The 21,052-nt window shown below is 36.1% G+C and overlaps 1 protein-coding gene across 1 annotated transcript in view; it reads right to left on the reverse strand.

Annotated features, from left to right (window-relative positions):
• Positions 1-1,967: 1,967 nt before the first annotated feature.
• ANO3 (anoctamin 3) overlaps positions 1,968-21,052 on the reverse strand; it is a 629,748-nt gene continuing 610,663 nt past the window's right edge. Inside the window, exons 25-28 of the mRNA XM_007951966.2 lie at positions 16,279-16,426; positions 8,688-8,768; positions 8,401-8,506; positions 1,968-2,150 (exon numbers count right to left, since the gene is read on the reverse strand). Of these exons, the coding sequence (XP_007950157.2) occupies positions 1,968-2,150; positions 8,401-8,506; positions 8,688-8,768; positions 16,279-16,426 (518 nt within the window). The remainder of the gene's footprint in view (positions 2,151-8,400; positions 8,507-8,687; positions 8,769-16,278; positions 16,427-21,052) is intronic.

Below are 21,052 nucleotides of genomic sequence, written 5' to 3' on the forward strand. Positions count from 1 at the left end.
ATATTTAAATGCTTTAGTGGAAATGATTGCTATAAATAAGCAGGTGTCAGAACAAGAAACTGTCTGTCATCTGAATGGAGGAATGCCACGTGGCAAGAGGACGTGAGGAAAGTTTAGAGTCTGAGGGCCCTCCCCCTGATCATAATCACAGGGTAAATAGAAAATAAAATATTTTTGACAAGACAAATCCATCAAAAACTGTAATCTCTCAGCTTTTCCCCAGAGGGAAAGAAGAAAAAAAAATAAAAGCAAGACATTTTCAGTGCTGAAACTATAAAAATAGTTTTCTAGAGAAACAATAAAGAATATGCAAAGTCACTTAATTTTCATTGTGTTTAATGTGGTCTTTTTACATTTTCAAAATAACTAGGTTTTGCTTCACTGGGCAAAAATAATAGGTTGTGTGTGTGTATGTATATGTGCGTGTGCGTGTGTGTGTGATCCCTTACCCGACTCCCAGCCACCCAGGGAAGAAAAACTAATGCTGGCCTTGACTGTTTTGTAAGGAAAAATGTCTTGTTTTCTAACACACATTTCTTTCCCTCATCTCTCCTCTGTCACTCCATCCCATCTCCACAGTTTATGCCTCAACAGCACTCGCTTTAGTTGAACACCTGGCATTCCCTGTTCCTCAGTCTGTGAACAGATATACTCACAGATACAGAATCAACATAACGTAGCAACTCAAATCAGACTCAATTTTGCTAATGCTATGCATCTACACAAAAATCAAAATGATGTCTATAACAATTAATTTCACTTTCCTTCTAGGGAAAAACAATCTATCAAATCAATGAACCAGACTAATGTGCAAAGAAATAATAACAGAAAACTCCCATAAGTTATGTAAAAGAAAGTGAAAATTTTAAAAAATATCTTTCTACAAATAATATAGATTTATATTCATGCATTGTTTTCATTAGCTCATGAGCAAGAGTATACATTGTTGGAAAAGCATAAATGTTATTATCTGGCTTTGCAAGTCACAATGGCATATCGTGTATGGCATTACATACTGTCAAGGTTTAATAGCACAAGAAAAAATGTTTATTAACTTGAAGTTAACACTCTGTGAGAACAGTTGAAGTAAGTCAGTGAGGGTAAAATTAAACACACTATAACATGGCATGCCATAGTCAAGTACGAATTAATTGTTAGCTAAATGATACAAAAATGACCACACATATTGTATAAGTATGTGGCTCTATTGGCTTTTAATGAAAAAAATATACATATATGTGTACTTCAACTGGCTCTGCCAAAGAGAAAACAGATTTGGATGTAGCCAATGCAATAAAATATCATTTTAATGAATGGTATTCTTTTTGGAATCTTAAGTTTTTGGTTTGAATACCAAAGGTGATGTGTAACTCTTCAACTGCATAGTTGATGTAAAGCAGCATTAAGTTCCTTTGTGGCACAAATCCATGATTTCAGTAAGAGGCAAGGACAATTCCTACAAACCTGTAAGCTGAAGGACTGAGTGCTGACAGAAAAGGCAATAATTGATTTGTCATTGTTTTCAAGCATCTCAACTAGGAACAAAGGTTTGGAAGTCAGATTGACATATGATTGAAAACCACACAAGGCTTTAAGTTGTTCTGCCAGGCTTTTGAACATTTATGTGGTGACCTGTGTTTAGAACCTCATCACCATCCTTCCTATTACACTCCAGCTGATGGAAGGCAGAAGTCTCCAAACACACAACTCCTTGGGGCATCTTCTGACAATTATATCCTGGTTTCCTGCAATGTTAATCTAACCATTTTTTAAGGTTCTGAGGCATATTTTTCTTCCCTAGAAGCCAGATATTACAAATCTCAGGGAAGGCTGTAATGTATTTCCAAATAACATATCACACATGCAGTTTACCATGTATACTTTCATCCTAGATTCCCCCTAGAATTTGAAGCTGACATAGCTCCTTCCAACTAATGATACCACCTCTACTGGGTAACAGGTTTCAGCTAAGGCCACTCATGGTGAACAGGCTGACCACTTCTTTTCCGCTGTTGTTGCAAATGTTCCAGTTCAGCCTCATACATCATTTCTTGGACTAAGTACTTCTCTCGTCTTATTCGATCATATAGGTCTTGTGGTACATCGGGAATCAGGAATGCAATGAAAGACTTGATCCCAAAAACAAGGTGCTGCAGATTTAAGAGGAGAAAATACGTTTTTCAAATATTCTGGAGTGCTAATTATAAAACAGAACAATCATGAACAATGTTGCATTTTCCTTAAAATCATGCATGAGAGTACAGTATCTACCATCTAGAATGTTAATATCTTCAACAGTTGTATTGACTGGGAATACTACAGTAGCCCTCGAACACTTAAGTGGTAGTAGGAAACAGGATTGTTTTCTCTCTTCACTGCCACATGCTAAAATAATTTTATAAATACTGAATGAATCTTAAATTCAAGTCTATAAAATCCTTCCATATTACACAATACTATTATGATGTACATTGTAATATACAATAAGAAAGGGCATGTGCAGGGAGAAAGCATGTCCAGTAAATCATAAAAATAAAGTACAAGCCATGTAGCATGTGGACCATGTAGTATATGGACTGTGTGGAGAGCTGGATCAGACTCAATCTCCAGCATAAGAACTTTTACTCTATAATTAAGCTAACACTTAATCACTATTACATATGTTTTTCTATAATAAAAATATATTACTCTGTTTAAAAAATAAACTGTCAAAATGTATTATATATTAAACATAAAAGCACAGGAGCAAAACTCAACAGGCAGTATGTCTAATGGTTAAAAGTACCGGTGATGAACAAATCCTTTCTGACACTCATTAGGTGAGTAACCCTAGGCAAATCACCTACCTTCTCTCTGCCTCAGTTTCCTTATCTCTGAAAAGGTGATAATGATAGTATGTTTCAGGAGTTGGCATGAAGATTAAATGACAAAACATACGTGAATGGCTTAAAAAAAAAGGCTTGGCTGATTGTAAGTACTATTTCAATACTAACACTTTTGATCATAAATGCATCCTTTTTCTTTTTTTATGAATAAGAGTAGAGCTTCCAAAATGTCAGAAAGGAAAAAAAAAATCTAATACTAATAGGATTAGGATGATCTTCTAGTAAACAATAACCTTATGTGGAAGTGAAGAATACAAGGAATTTTACACTGTGCTTGTTATGTGTTCTTGAAAATTTCATTGCAAAGTAGAAGATATCTAGGAAAGCATAGTAAATCAGGTCATATTTTCCTTTATACATAAAAGCAGATAACTAGGAGTTTCATTCCTGACCAAATATCTGATATGTAGTGATCTACAGAAATAATCAGTAATATTACTTGAGAAAGAAAAAATTGAAAAATGTTTTTATGGTTCAAACAAGTAAAGAATATACTCCAAATCCTATAAAATGGTCATAAATTATCCAATGAACTGATTTACATAGACAAGTTAATATGCAAGTGTGGTTCAACATTAAAGGAAGAAATCTATAAATTAAATGTATACATTCATGGAATGATATGATTAGTTTAAGAGATAAAAAAAAAAAAATTCACTAATGTTTAATATCCACTTATTGAGAAACTATTAAGTAGCCAGTGAGAAAAAAAAATTTTCTTAAACTGATAGTTTATCTTTAAAATAAATATATAAAAATAAAACTGTAGCAAATATCATACTTAAATAAAAATATATTCAGAAGTATTTCCACTGAAGTTGGAAACAAGACATGACTGCTTACACCATTACTGTTTAACATAATGTAGAAATTTCTAGCAACACAGTAAGGCAAGCAAAAGAAAAGAAAAAAAAAAAAGAAATCAAGAAGGAAAACTATCATTAATATTAATGGTAATATTAAAATCCAACTTATTTAAGAACTATGAGAACCAGTAAGAGCCTTGAAAAAAGAACTATGCTCATCTTAAAAAGATCAGCAGTATTCCAGTACATCAAGAAAACTTAAGTAAATCATATAATGAAAGAAAAGGTGTCATTCACAATAGCAGCAGGGAATGTCTATAAAGTTTATAGAAATGGACTTTAAAAGGAATGAACAAACTTATAGGGAATATTTTTTAAATTCTGTTAAAGGACATAATAAATTCCATGTTCATTAATGAAACAGTAAAAATTTTATAGATATGTGAAAGTATCCTCAATGATTTCTACAAATGTAATTCTAGCCAAAATTTTTGCATGCCATTCAGGAGTAATTGAAATTCATGAATTATAAAATTTATATGGAAGATTACCATCTTCAAATTGTTGTTGTTCTTATGTGCTGTTGAGTCGTCTCCAACTTGTGGTGATTCCTCATTGGGTTTTCCGAGATGGTATCTTTCCTGTCTTTAAAAAGACAGGAAAGAAAGAAAACACCAAAATGGATGTCAGAATAAACTGAAACTTGCCATTGATTATAGAGTAGCTAAGGCAAATGGAAGAATGATGATGTAAAGGAGCTGAATGGAAAACTTCAAAGGGCAGCTTGAGAAGACAAAGTAAAGTATAATGAAATGTGAAAAGTCTTGAAGTTAGAAAACTAAAAGGAAAGAACAATCTTGGCATTTCTCAAGCTGAAAGAGGTGAAGAAAAAATTTAAGCTTCAAGTGGCAATATTGAAAGATTCTAAGGGCAAAGTTTTGAACAACACAAGAAACATCACAATAAGATGGAAGGAATACAGAGTCATTGCACCAAAAATAATCCAAACATTTCAGGAAGTAGCAAATGATCAATAACTGATGGTACTGAAGGAAGAAGCCAAGCTGCACTGAAGGAATTGGTGAAAAACAAGGCTCCGGGAATTGATAGGATAACAATTGTGATGTTGCAACAAACAGATGCAGTGCTGTAAGTATTCACTCATCTGTGCCAAGAAATTTGGAAGACAAGCTACCTGGCCAACCAACTGAAAGAAATCCATATTTGTGCCCATTCCAAAGAAAGGTGATCCAACTGAATGTGGGAATTTTTGAACAATAACAATATCACATGCAAGTAAAATTTTGCTGAAGATAATTCAAAAATACTTGCAGCAATACATAGGTAAGGAGCAGCTAGAAATTCAAGCCATATTCAGAAAAGGATGCAGAATGAGAGACATTATTGCTGATATCAGGTGGATTTTGGCCGAAAGTAGAGAACACCAGAAAATTTACCTGTGTTTTAGTTACTATGCACAGGAATTCCACATTGTGGATCATAACAAATAATGGATAACATTGTGAAGTACAGTAATTCAAGAACACTTAATTGTGCTCATGCAGAACCAGTTCAGAGCAAGAGGAGACAGAGTGTTTTAAAATCAGGAAAGATGTGCATCGTAGTTGTATCCTTCCACCACACTTACTCAGTATGAATGCTGAGCAAATAATACAAGAAGCTAGAATATATGAAAAAGAACATGGCATCTTAGAGAGATGCAAATCAAAACAACAAGATACCATCTTGCCCTAGAACTAATTTGTTGTTGTTGTTATGTGCCATCGAGTCAAACTCGACTCATAGCGACCCCTCCTTGGGTTTCCAAGGCAGTATCACTACGGAAGTAGGATTGCCCAACCTTCCTTCCGAGGAGTGGCTGGTGTGTTTGAACCGCCAGCCGTCTGGTTAGCAGGCAAGTGTCTTAGCCACTATGCTACCAGAGCTCCCCTAGAACTAATAGTAAAGTTCAAAACCAAACAAAACCAAACTCACTGCTGTGGAGTCAGATCCAACTCAGCGACCCTTCCTTAGGTTTCTGAGGTGGTATCTCTACAGAAGTAGATTGCCCAACCTTCCTTCCAAGGAGTGGCTGCCCACCAGCCTTCTGGTGAGCAGTCAAATGCCTTAGGCACTAAGCCACCAGAGCAAAGTTCAACAAGACAGAAAATAAATTCTGGTGAGGATGTGGGTATATTAAGACTCTCGTACACTGCTGGTGGGACTGTCAAATGATACAACCATTGTGGAAATCAGTATGGTGATTCCTTAAAAAGTTGGAATTAGAAATACCATTTGACCCAGCAATCCCATTGCTACGTATATATCCTAAAGAAGTGAAAGCCAGGACAAGAACAGATATATGCACACCCATTTCATCACAGCACTATACAATAGCCAAAAGATGGCAACAACCTAGGTGCTCATCAACAGAAGAATGGATAACCAAACTATGGTACATAAACACAATGGAATACTATGCAACATTGAAGAATAATTTAGAAAATATTAGGAAGTTAGGTCATGTGAGGAGATGGTGAAAAGGCAAGGAAATGGGAAAGCTCACCCATCATCCACTGCTGCTGGGAGTGTAAAAACTTGCAGTCATCTGCAGAACAATCTGCCAATATTTCCTGAAACTGAGTGTGCACCTAAACGATAGATTCCACACCTAGGCATATACTCTTGAGAAACCCTTAAACATGTCCATGAGGTAACATGTCCAAGACTATTAATTGACATTTATTTGAGGTACAGGATTGATGTAAGTCTTGGTATCCAACCTAGGTGAATATGGTATTTACATTTGATGAAGTAACATACAGTAGGCAGAAGAAATGGTCTACACATGGATAGATCTCGTGGACAGATATCGCTCTCAATCTAAAAAGTGTAAAATATGAGAGAGCTGAAATGTCTTATTACACAATATTACTGATGTAAATTTGAATAAAGTATCAAAACTGAACCAAACCCACTGCCACTGAGTCGATTTCAACCAATAGCATCCCATTAAGACAGAGTAGAAGTTTCTCATAGAGTTTTTAAGGCTGTAAATCTTTATGGAAACAGACTGCCTCTCTTTCTCTTGCAGAGCAGCTGGTGGGTTCAAACAGCTATTATTTTGGTTAGCAGCTGAATGCTGTAAGCACTATGTCACCTGGGCTCCTTTGAATAAAGAACACTAAAAAGTAAGTGTATATAAAAACACATACATTAAAAATTACTTTCCTAAATCATAAATATGCATAAAGCCCTTATGTTACCTGTAATAAAGTGGAAAGTATTTGATCAGGAGACATTTTTAGAAGTTCATAAAGTCATTAAGTAATAGAATTTCAGATCTGGATGAGATATTACAGGTAAGCATTTCATTTTCCATGTAAAGAACATTTCACTACAAAATTTGAAATACTTTATGAAAATCAGTTGAGAGGCAAAGATGTCTTTAATTAGACTTTTCCCCAAAGTCTTAGCTTTGGTCAGGTTTTCTCTCTGTAATTTTAGCCATAGGAAATAGATGCATTCAGTGTTTCCCTAGGCCTTAGTGCTGCATCAGAGAGCACTCAGCATATTCTAGTGCAAAGTGCTTTACTGTATCACTGAGTTACATAAAAACAAGGTAATAATACTGTAACTTCTACAAAATTCCTTTAAAGGATGTCAATCTAATATTGCATGACTCTGACAATCAAATCTATGTGCTTTTTATAAAAGTTTCTCAGGCATCACTCAACGAATCATCCTGTGTCCTTTATACAAATACACATGTGATCAACTGTAATTGAAGTTATTGAAAATATGCTTCTCCACCCTGACAATTTTATATACATTATTTTATCAGATGCCAAATATGATGTATCCCATCCTTTCCTTTATAAATTTGGTTATTGTTGTTGTTAGGTGCCATTGAGTTGATCTCACCTCATAGTGACCCTACACACAGCAGGTCGATACTGCCTGTTGCTGTGCCATCCTCACAATCATTGCCATAGTTCAGCCCATCATTGCAGCCACTGTGTCAATCCACATCATTGAGGGTCTTCTCCTTTTTCAGTAACCTTCTACAAGATACCTTTCTCCAGGAACTGGTTCCTTCTGACAGCATGACCAAAGTACAGGAGATGAAGTCTGACCATTCTTGCTTTTAAGGACCACTCCGGCTATACTTTTTAAAGACAGATTTGTTCATTCTTCTGGCAGTCCATGGTGCTTTCACTATTCTTCATCAGCACCACAATTAAAATGAAGCAGTTCTTCTGTCTTCCTTATTCATTGTCCAGCATTCACATACACGTGAGGATATTAAAAATACCACAGCTTGGTTCAGGCATACCTTAGTCTTCAAAGAGACATATTTGCTCTTTGAAGTTTTTGCAGTGGATTTTCCCAATGCAGCACATCATCTGATTTCCTGACTGCTGCTTCCATGGAAACTCAACACTAAACTTTCAGTTCAAATGTGTAGTACCTTCCTCTATCCTGTGTTTCTAGTACAAATATGCACTAATCTACCTTCTTACATTATTCTGTACTTGCTTTTTTGCTCTTATTACAATGGTTTCATTGTAGCCGAACCTTTTATTGAGAAACCACACAATTTTTTTTTTTTTTGGAAGTCAGTGAGGAAATGACTTCGAAGAGACAACTGATAAATCAGTTGGGGAAATATTTATCTATAGTAATTTTCTTCTAAGTCTGTGACTAACCTCAAACACAATAATGAAGGCCAATCGGGCAGCGAGGATATGCCAGTATTGTAAGGTGAACTCATAAGGTTTGGAACTCCAAGGGGGGCCTCTATAATCTCGATATCTGAAATACAAAAACCAAAGAATTGTGAAAATCGGAGGACAAAGCATGAAGACCAAAAACTGTTTTTAATTTTCCAAAACTACCAAAATGATCGTTTAAACGGACTCATTAATACATAGAAAGGAGCACATGAAATGGCAAAAACAAGCAGGAAAGATAGTTATAATTTGTAAGTCAGTACCTGCAGTAACCGGATTTTCCGACACCAAGCTCACTCAGGTCAAAGAATGATAGACTATTATTAACATACCCCTTTAAGCAACTAGAAGAGAAGAAAAGTACCATGTGATTCAGGGATTCATAAATTCTTAACGCAATACTTTCATTACAAATGACACTCTTTTATAAGTCCCGTTATTACTTTTAATCTAACTACAAACTTCTAGCAATTTAGTTTTCTTATTCTATTCCCTCACTTCACTAGACTTGTAATTGTATCTCAATGAGACAGCCTCATGTGGTGCCAATTTCCCACAATAGCTCCTAGGTTGCCCTTTCATTTGATTTACATTTCCTAAGTGATTACTGTGTATTGGAAGTGGTTGTAGTGGCACATTTGTTAAGTGCTTGGCTATTACTCCAAAGGTTTGTGGTTCAGACTCACCAGCCACTCTGTGGCAGTCTGCTTCCATAAAGATGACAGTCTTGGAAACCCTATAGGGCAGTTTTACTCTGTTCTATGTAGTCACTATGAGTCAGAATCAATTCCACAGCAATGAGCTTGGCCATGCACTAGGCACATATTAATTACTTCCTCTGCATTAAAACCTTTTAAATGTATGTTTAACAACTACACTTGCAATATTTGCCATTTCAACATTTTTTTTTTTACATATACAATTTGGTGTCATTAATTACTGAGGTTAATTGCTGAAGCTCAGTGCGTCATTTTGTGTCATTGAATATGAGTCATTTGGAAAAGATTAGTGTTCACTGAGTTATGCAGACCTCCCATTGACACATTTATATAGAATATTTTTCAAAATTCTTTTTCATTAATATCACCATTGATTTTATCAGAAAAAAATCTGTAAGTACTGGGAAACTTTCAGACTCACAGTAGTATAGATACAAGTTCTCTCAAATTCTCATTTTCACTTAAAAACTTGAACTTGATCATCAGCAACAAATACTGTCAGCTATTTTACATAAAATTGCAGGCTGATTCTATGCATTTTAAAATAAAATGTCTACAAAATGACAACTCTAAGTAATCATAGTTTGTCTGGCAATTTGTATTTCATGCTAAAAAACCAAACAGCTTGTTCAGTATGCAACTCAAACAAGTTCTTTTCCTTAAAGCAAGCATCATACTTTGGTAGGTAGAAGAAGCACTGTATGGTCACTTCTCATTAACATACTTAATCATGGGTGGATATTTGATTAAATTAATTGCTACTGCTTCAGCAAGGGCATTATGAAGTCAAACTGGTATTTTGTTTTATATTTTATATGGTGATTATATAGCAACAAGGAATATAATCATTAGTTCTGTTTGGTGCAATTGCCTTGAGTCATACAGACACACCAGAAATATTAATCAAAATCAGAAAAATTAATATAAATATTAATCTTGTACCATCAGTTAGAATGACAAAAAGCTAAGAAAGATAAATAACATATTAATTGTTGTTAGGTGCCATCGAGTCATCTCCAACTCATACCAACCCTATGCACAGCAGAATGAAACACCACCAGTCCCGCACCAGCTCCATGATCCCCGCTATACTTGAGCTCATCGCCACAGCCACTGTGTCAATTGATCTCCTTGAGGGCCTTCCCCTCTTTCATGGACCCTCCACCTTACCAAGCATGACATCCTTTTTCAAGGAATGGTCCCTTCTGACAACAAGACCAAAGTAGGTGAGACGAAGTCTGGCCATTCTCACTTCCAAGAAGCATTCCTGCTGCACTTCCTCCAGGACAGATTTGTTAGATCTTTTAGCAGTCCATGGTACTTTCATCATTCTTTGCCAGCACCACAACTCAAAAGCACAAACTTTTCTTTGGTCTTCCTTATTCATTTTCCAGCTCTCACATGTATATGAGGTGACTAAATATACCATGGCTTGTGTCAGGCACACCTTAGTCCTCAAGCAGATATCTGCTTTTCAGCACTTGAAAGAGGTCCTTTACAGCTGATTTGCCCAGTGCTATATGTCATCTGATGTCCTGACTGCTGCTTCCATTGGCGTTGACGGTAGAATCAAGCAATGTAAAGTCTTTTCTCCATTTATCATGACACTGCTTATAGGTCCAGTTGTGAGGGTTTTTGTTTTCTTTATATTTAGATGTATTCCATACTGCAGACTGTATTCTTCAATCTTCATCAGTAAGTGCTTCAAGTGATTCTCACTTGCAACAAGCAAAGTTGTGTCATCAGCATATCACAGGTTGTTAATGATTCTTCCTCCAATCCTGATGCCACATTCTTTTCCATATGGTCTTTCTTCTTGGATTATTTGCTCAGCATTCTGATTGGAAAGATACAACACTGACACACTCCCTTCTTGATTTTAAACCATGCAGTGTTTCTTTGTTCTGTTCAAATGACAGCCTCCTGGTCTATGTACAGGTTCCCCATGAGTGCAATTGAGTGTTCTGGAATTCCCATTCTTCTCAATGCTACCCATAACTTGTTATGATCCATACAATCACATGCATTTGCATAGGCAATAAAACACAAGTAAATATCTTTCTGGTATTCTTTGCTTTGAGCCAACATCCATCAGACATCAGCAATGATATCCCTCATTCCACATCTTCTTCTGGATTCAGCTTGCACTTCAGGAAGTTCACTGTCAATATATTGCTTGTTCTGGTTACCCAGTGCCTCTCTGACAAGAATATACCACATATGTGATGGCCTTAAGAAAGAGGAGTTTAATCTCTTACAATCTGGAGGCTTTAAGTACAAGTTCAAAGTTCCAGGCTCTAGGGGTTGGGTGAAAGCCCCTCAACCTTTGGGTCCAGCTCTGCCTCCTGCTCCCGGCCCACTGGAGCTAGAGGCGTTTCTTCACTCAGACAGCTGCTGAGAAGTCCCAAAGTTGACAAGTAAAAAGGCACAGTCCCGATGTTACCAATCTACATGGCAGGCCATTAACTTAAGTCCACTGTAAGTCCCAAGGTCGGCAGAGAATAGCAGGCTGCTGAGCAATGACACGGATACATGCAGGGCCCAAGCGTGCCATATGCTAGAGACCATTCTCAAAGCTTCTCCTTAAATACAGGAAGCAGACCATATCCCAAAGGCAGCTACTTAGCTTTTGTGGTAGATCCCACCATGGAGTTGATTGCCAGTCTCTTCATGAAGATTAACGACCACCAGTTGCCCAGGCACTCAACCAGGCCCAGCCAAGTTAACATGCAAACATAGCCATCACACTGCTGTAACCATTTTTGAACTACCTTCAGTAAGATTTTACTAGCATGTGATATTAATGATATTGTTTGATAATTTCCACATTCTGTGGGATCACCTTCCTTTGGAACATGTGCAAATGGATACAAATATGGATGCCTTCCAGCCAGTTGGCCAGGTAGCACTGCAACTTTTAGTATTGTAACTTGAGGCTTAAATTTTTTCCTTAGATCCTTCAGATTGAGAAATGCCTAGTGTGTTCTTCCCTTTTGGGTTTCTAACTCCAGGTCTTGTCACAGTTCATTAGAGTAATTGGCTTTCTCTGCTTGAGCTGCTCTTTGAAATCTTCTGTTCTGCTCTTTTACCTTGTCATTTCTTCCATTTGCTTTAGCTACTCTCTCTCTGCTCAAGGGCAAGTTCCAGAGTCTCCTCTGACATCTGTTTTGGTCTTTTCTTCCTTTCTGGTCTTCTTAATGATGTCTCACTTTCCTCATGGATGACATTTTTGGTGTCATACCACAATTCTTCTGGTTTTTGGTCATTAAATCTATTCTTTAGATGGTTTCTAAATTCAGAAGGGATATATTCAAGTCATATTTTGGCTCTTGGGGACTTGTTTTAATTGTCTTCAACTTCAACTTCAACTTGCATTTGAGTAGTTGATGGTCTGTTCTACAATCAGCTCCTGGCCTGATTTTGCCTGAAGATATAGAGCTTTTCCATTACCTCTTGCCACAGATGTAGTCAATCTGATTCCCGTGTATTCCATCTGATGAAATCCACATGTATAGCCACTGTTTGTGTTGTTGAAAAAAGGTATTTGCAATGAATAAGTCATTGTCTTGTGAAATTCTATCATGCGATCTCCAGTGTTATTTCTATCACCAAGGCCAAATTTTCCAACTACTGAAGATTCTCTTTTGTTTCCAATTTTTGCATTCCAGTCACCAGTGATAATTAACACATCTTTATTGCATGTTCTGTCAATTTCAGACTGCAGAAATTGATAAAAATCTTCAATTTCCTCATCTTTGGCTTTGGTGGTTGGTGCATAAATTTGAAAAATAGTAGCATGAACTGGTTTTCCTTGCAGATATATGGATATTATCCTATCACTGACAGCATTGTACTTCAGGATGGATCTTGGAATATCCCTTGTGATCATGAAGGTCACACCATTCCTCTTCAAATGGTCATTTCTGACATAGTAGATTGTATGGTTATCTGATTCAAAACCGCCAAAACTGGTCCATTTCAGCTCACTAATGCCTAAAATATCAATCTTTGTGTGTTCCATTTCATTGTTGACAACTTTCACTTTTCCTACATTCATACTTTGTACATTCCCTTTTCCGATTATTAATGGATATTTGCAGCTGTTTCTCCTTAATTTGAGTCATGCCACATCAGCAAATGGAGGTAACGAAAGCTTTACTTTACCTGTATCATTATGGTTGGTTCTACTCTGATGAGGCAACTCTTTCCCAGTTGTATTTTGAGTGCCTTCCGACCTAAGGGGCTCATCTTCTTGCACTGTATTGGACAATGTTTCCAGGCTATTCATAAAGTTGCCCAGTAATGTATCAGCCAGTGTTCCTCTGCTGTTCATAAGGTTTTTCCCTGGCCAATTCTCTGAGAAATGGATGGCCTCCTCCTTCTTCCTAGTCTGTTTCAGTCCGTAAGCTGCATTGAAACATGTGCACCATGTGCAACCCTGCTGGCATTTGAAACACCAGTGGCACAGCCTTAAGCCTCACAGCAACATGCAAGCTACCACAGTACGACAAACTGACAGACAAGTTCATCTCCTTTAGCTGTTGGAAATCTCTCCTCCCTCCCTTTATCTGGATCCTGGTGCTTTGTTGTCCCAGCTTTCCCTCTCCTTGCTGTCTCTTGGGTGGGACCCGTCTCCCTCTCTTTACCTGGATCCTGCTACTTTATCATCCCCCAATGTATTAATATTATTATTAAAATAGTTTTTTTTTAATTATAAAAATAGTTTTGATGTGATAGATCCCTGAAGATGGTCTTTAGACCTCCAGTGATCAGCAGATCACAGGATGAAGACCACTGCCCTTCATAAAGGAGCTCTGATAGCATAGTGCCTAAGGCACTTGACTGCTAGCCAGAAAGCTGGTGGTTCAAACCCACCAGCCACTCCTCGGAAGGAAGGTTGGGCAATCTACTCTGGTAGTGATACCTCCTCAGAAACCCAAGGAGGGGCCGATATGAGTCAGAGACAATTCAATGGCGGTTGTTAGAACTGTATTCAAACCTCACCCTAAACCTTAGATTCTTAACTACAGTGCCTCTGTCTTCACTCTCTTCTCTAATATATCATTTTAATGCCTCTCTTGCCAATATCCTCGTCTTTGTTGCCACTTTATTCTTCTGTCACTTTGCTCTGAAAATTTCTAATCTCAATCTATTCCAATTTAGCTGCTAAGTATACCTGGAAAGAATTAAGCCAAAAGATCCCTCTTAATGTGAGGTTTCAATCTCACATAAGCCCCACACATCGCTGTTTGAAATATTTTACATGCTTAGACATCAATAGAAAGGATGAAGGCTGGCCCTGATATGTAAACAGACCTCAAAACCCACAAACCCCATTTTATTCTGCCACTAGGTGGCACTAAAAAAAATAATCCACCAAACCCACTGCCATCTGGTTGATTCTGAGTGGCAGTAAAAACACTAGCAAATAATACTTTGAGGGAAGAGGTCTGCCAAACAAGCCTATATATTCTTTTGTTGTTATGTGCTGTCGAGTTGGACCCGAATCATAGTGATCCTTGGGTTTCTGAGGCAGTATCACTAAGGAAGTAGATTGCCAAACCTTCCTTCCAAGGAGTAGCTGGTTGGTCTGAACCATCAGCCTTCTGGTTAGCAGTCCAGTGCCTTAGGCACTATGCCACCAGAGCTCCCATATTTTAAACTCTTAAAATCCACTTCTAAACCATTTTGAATTAGGAGAAAAAAGGACTTTTTGTTTTTTCACTAATACTAAGAAAACTTCATATTTAAATAGTGTTTGACATTCATAAAATGTCCTCATATACCATTTCTTAATTATAGGACCTATGAATGTTTTTTATTATGAACCAAACTAGGTTCAGATTGATTATGTGGCTTTTGGTAAAATATAATGATAAAACTCAAAGCTAGAGTTTCTGATTCCAAGTTAAAAGCCCTTGGAAATAGTAAAAAAAATATTAGTAAAATAAACTAAAATAAGATAAAAATAAATAATACCCACACTTGAAATATCTCTTTTTGAAAAATTGAGACATTTGTATTCAGAAGGCATTTCAGTGTTCAGAGAAAGCATCAACTGATCATTAGTAGGTGCATTTCTTCCTAAGCTAGGACTTAGCCTGTTGGGGGGTTATTTCCTGCATCCAGATATGCTGTGTGGGCAAAGCTGTTCCTGATGTAAGGAGAAGCAGCTTCTCTCCTGATTAGGGTCCACCACTGCCTCCATACCTACAGTTGATTTCCAGCTAAAACTCTTTCTTAAGTACCTCCAACTCCTCACTGTTCACCAAATCCAATGCTTTCTTGCATTCATCTCCAATACCTGATTTTAAGAAGGAAAGATCTAAAAACAAAACAAAAAAAAGTTGTATCTTCTAAACAGGGGTTCTAACCCAGGGCAGTTTTGGTTCCCACAGAATATTGGGCAATGTCTGGTGATAGTTCTGGTTGTCACTATGTGGGAAGTTGGGTGGCTGCTGCTGGTATCTAGCCAAGGATGTTGTTAAACATCCTGCAATGCACAGAAAAGTTGCCCACCATTCAAAAAAGAAATTATCCAGTACAATATGTCAAAAGGCAGCTCTGGTGGCATAATGCCTATAATGCAAAGGCTGAGAAATCCTGGTCCAAAGTGTGGATTTAAATTTTAACAGAAAATAAATGGAAGGCAGATCTAGGATAACATTCTCTGCAACCCAAAAGTCTTAAGCCCTAAAGTGCTTTTAAAAATCCTATAGTCTTACAGATGTCAGTCATTTCATGTTCTGTCTCTCTCTACATCTTAGCTTTGTTACCTTCAGCAGTTTGATTGTGCTGTGTGGGGGTCAACTTCCTCATCTATTCAGTCAGAAGATTGAATTGGATAATTTTTAAGATCGCTTCCAGTCCTAGAATTTGACTTCTAACTATATTATAATGTTTTTAACATTTTGATACCAGTGATTTATTTACAAGCAAAAACACAGACTTTACAAATATTTGTTGTAAAAAACATTGTCATTCTTTTTACCTCGCTTGATTTAATTTATGATGCACATTAATGGAATGATCAGAAACATTACCCTGAATGGTTACAGAACAAACTTCCCAGTAAGTTCCCATTTTCATAGCAATCATAAAATATATCAGGAAAATGTATAAATTTCAATCTTACTTGGCACCATTCTCCAAATGATCTGCACAGGGACCATATTTGTATTCATAGACTAAACGAGGGATGTAGTCAGATGTAATAGCAATCACAAACGCATTGGTGATCACAGCCAATATGCCGATTCCTTCAAGAATTCCATACCAGATACCTGTAGGAAAAAGATTAGAGAATGAAGATGAAACAACTAAAACACTAAATTATGTTTTGGAAAGAACATTTTAACATATATACTGAAACCACAGCTCTGCTGATTATTTACTTTATTAATAAAATATCTCACCCCAGATATTACAGTTTTTAATAGACCTTTCAACAGAAGGAAAGTAGACCCATCAGGAGAGATCTGTAAACGGAAGTATCTTTAGGAGTTGGTTATTCAGTGATTCATGTCTGTAACAATGACACATGCATGGTATAGGTGCAAGATATTTCAAAGCCAAATCAAAGGTACAGTTGTGCTGAAGTAAAAAAAAAACAACAATAATAACAGAATATTCAATGTCGACCTGGTGGTGCAAATTTAAAAATATTCATATTTACTATGGGTTTTACCTATATGTTTATTAAGTAAACATGCACAAAAATAAAACTAAATTGGTGTCAAAATTTGGAAATCATTAATTGGCATTTTCTACTTCTTAAGTGGTCAGTTGACTTCATATAGACAGAAACTGAAGCTTTCAAAGTTGTATATAGGATCAATATGTTATTGAGTTTAGTGAAAACTACTGTTTCAACTAGGGTTAAACTTAGCTTTAAAATAAGGAAGAAAATAAATACTGGAAGGAATAATCAAAAGAGCTAAAATGATTGAAAAGTGTAAACATTTTTTTTCCTTATTTTTCAAGAATTTTATAATGTGGCTACATTGATTTATAATTAAAGAAAAAGAAAAAAGAATGTTAAAGTTTTCTTGTTCAAGGGTATCATAAGAAATCATAAGAAATAAGAATCCATAAAAGAAACAATATATGAACACATAAAAATGAAACATTTGTTTATATGAAAGTCACTGCATTCATTGAAAAGAAAGAAATGGCCTATGAGAAAATATTTGCTCCACAAAAGTAGACAAAGTTAATATGCCTAATATAAAAAATGATGCTAAAATTAATAACAGAAAATATAACCCAATAAAAAATGAGGAACATACATAAATTGAGCAATTTGCTATGGAAAAGCAAATAGCAATCCATGTAATTGCAATTACTAAAACTGAAAGAAAGTCCCTTTAAAACTGAAGACACTTTTCATTTTTCATCAGATTTTCAAATATTTGAAAGTGTTATAATGTCTAGTACTATTTAGGGACTGTCAAAATAGAAACTCTTTTATATTGTTATCGGAAGCCTGAATATCATAACATTTTTTATAATTAATCTGATAACTTTTAAAATTAAAATATACATATGCTTTAAGTCAGTAGGTCTACTTTTGGAGATCAAGACTCCAGATACCTTACACATGCATACACACAAATGTGATGCATAATGTGGCGGTTAAGTTTGTGTGTCAACTTGGCTGGGCCCGGTTGAGTGGCTGGGCAGCTGAATGTAGTATTCCCCATGATGAGACTGGCAATCAACTCCATGGTGGAATCTACTGTGAGTAGCTGAGTAGCTGCCTTTGGGTATGTGGTCTGCTTCCTGTATATAAGAAACAGCTTTGGGAATGGTCTCTAGCTTATGGCACCTTGAACCCTGCATGTAGCCATGTCATTGTTCAGCAGCCTGCCATGCTCTGCTAACCTTGGGTCTTTCAATGGACTTAAATTAATGGCCTGCCATGTAGTTTGGTAACATTGGGACTGTGCCATTTTATTTGTTGACCTTGGGCTTGTTAGCCTTAGCAGGTGGCAGCTGCCTGAGTCAAGCGATGACTCTAGCTTCAGTAGGCTGGGAGCAGGAGGCAGAGCTGAAGCCCAAGGCCGAGGGGCTTTCACCCAGCCCCTAGAGCCTAGCACTTGGAACTTGGACTTCTAGCCTCCCGAACTGTAAGAGAATAAACTCTTATTTGTTAAGGCCACCCCATTTGTGGCATATTCTTGTCAGGGTGGCACTAGGTAATCAGGACACATAATATGTAGATATTATCTATGTCTTTATTTTCATATCTGTATGTATTGACACATATATTTATTAATGTTTATTCTTGCTATTATGTTATTATTTGTAGTGAGGAAATAAAATATTAATGATTCTAAAAATTACAGTAGATCCATAATATGAATATTAACACTCTATAAAAATCAACTAGACTGATAAGTTTTAGCTGGAAGATGTTTATAAAAGAAAAATTAAAAGCAAAATCATATAAGTTTCTCTGAGTGAGAAAAACACTGACAAGGAATACATGCCAAACTGTTAGCATTGAATACTTCAGGAAGAAGAGAACAGCAAAAAGAAAATGGATAATGGATTATTAATTATTTCATTTTACATCTTTGTTTTGTCTTGCTGATGCAAAGCACAGTCCAGAAAAGAAAAATCCATACTTTAAAGGTATAATGAAAGCTAAATGAAGTTGTATTTGGGAGTTTTGTTTTTGTTTGACCAATTTTCTAAATTTTCATGTGCTTATATTAATATTGAAATCAATATATGTACACCAAAATTAAATGGTGACAATACTTTTTAGTTGATTTGAAAAATGCAAACTTAAAATGTGTGATGTTAAAGCTATACAGATGAGTATATTTTAAATAGAGTTCAGGGATATGCAATATGCAAAAAAGGAACAATTCACTGAAGATAAAACATTGCGATATTAGCCAGAAATTTTCTGAAAAGAAAAAAAACAAAAACTCACTGCCATAGAGTCATTTCCAACTCAAAGCTTCCCACTCATAGTGAATACTTCCTGGGTTTCCAAGGTGGTATCTTTATGGAAGTAGATTGCCTAATCTTCCTTCTGAGGAGTAGCTGGTGGGTTTAAATCACCAGTCTCTGGTTAGCAGTCATATGTGTTAGGCACTATGCCACCAGAAAAATAGCATGAGTTTGCTTTCTGAAATACTTGAGCTTAAGCTCTGGTGGCAAGTGCCTAAGGCATTTGACTGCTAACCAGAAGGCTGGCAGTTCAAACCCACCAGCATTTCAAAACTACAGTTTATTAAACAATACGCCAAGAATAAATTTGATCATTGGAAAAACAGAGATTCTTGAAATATACTTAAGTCAATGCAGAATTTAGTATACTAGAGACAATTCAAGCAAGTAGGAAAAAAATATAATCATTTAATATATGGTTTTGGGAAAACTGACTCCACTACAGGAAAAGAAAAAGAGCTGGATCTTAATTTCAAAACAATCTAAATAACATTATAAAAAGCTAATTTAAATAATATTATAAAATGCCCAGAAACAAAGTATTGCTAAATAAACCAAAATAATAATAATAATAATAATAATAATAATAATAATAATATGAAATAACAATGAAAACAGTGAATGTAGAATAATTCTAGCAGGTCTTTTGAAGAATATCATAAAAGAGAAAAAAGTAAGAAGGGACATATATTTAATTAGTTATCAATTTAAATTAGTTTAATTAGTTATCAATTTTCAAACATATTCCTGATAAAGTAAATAATTAAAAGTAAGCATTTGAAAAATGTTACAACATATATATCAAATATAAATGGATAATATCCATATGCTTTCAGGGAAGACCAGTTAATACTACTATTATTTAAATCTATGGACAAACCACCAAAGCCAAAGATTAGGAAGTTGAAGATTTCTACCAAGTTCTGCAGTCTGAAGTTGACCAAACATGCAATCAAGATGTGTTGACTGGATTGCAAAAGTTGGAAACAAAGAAGAGTTACCAGTAGTTGGAAAATATGGCCTCAATGATAGAAATAATGCTGGAGATTGCATGATAGAATTTTGCAAGACCAATGACTTATTCATTGCACATACCTTTTTTCCAAGAACATAAACAACAGCTATACACATGGACTTCACCAAATGGAATAAACAAGAATCAGATTGACTACATCTGTGGCAAGAGGCAATGGAGAAGCTCAATATCTTCAGCCAAAACAAGGCCAGGGGCTTACTGTAGAACAGACCATCAACTGCTCATGTGCAAGTTCAAGTTGAAGCTGAATTAAATTAAAACATGTCCACGAGAGCCACAATATGACCTTGATAATATCTGTTCCATATTTAGAGACCATTTAAAAAACAGATTTGATGCACTGAACACCAATGACCAAAAACCAGAGGAATTGTGGAATGACTTCAAGAACATCATCTGTGAAGAAAGCAAGAGGTCATTAAAAAGACAAGAAAGGAAGAAAAGACCAAAATGGATATGAGAAGAGACTCTGAATCTTGCCCTTGAATGGAGAGCAACTAAAGTAAATGGAAGAAATGACAAGATAAAAGTGCTGAACAAAAGATTTCAAAGAGCAGCTCAAGAAGACAAAGCCAATTATTATAATGAAATGTGAAAAAACATGAAGTTAGAAAACCAAAAGGGAAGAACACAGTCAGCATTTCTCAAGCTGAAAGAAGTAAGAAAAAATTTAAGCCTCGAGTTGCAATATTGAAAGATTCTATGGGCAAAATATTGAATGATGCAGGAAGCATCAAAAGGAGAGGGAAGGAATACACAGAGTCATTGTACCAAAAAGACCTGGCCTATCTTCATCCATTTCAGGAGGTGGCATATGGTCAAGAACCAAGGGTACTGAAGGAAGAAGTTGAAGCTGCACTGAAGGAATTGGCAAAGAAAAAGGCTTCAGGAATTGATGGAATACCCATTG

The sequence above is a fragment of the Orycteropus afer genome, unplaced genomic scaffold (assembly GCF_000298275.1).
Source record: "Orycteropus afer afer isolate SDZICR_OR568_19922 unplaced genomic scaffold, OryAfe1.0 scaffold00321, whole genome shotgun sequence".
NCBI lineage: Eukaryota > Metazoa > Chordata > Mammalia > Tubulidentata > Orycteropodidae > Orycteropus > Orycteropus afer.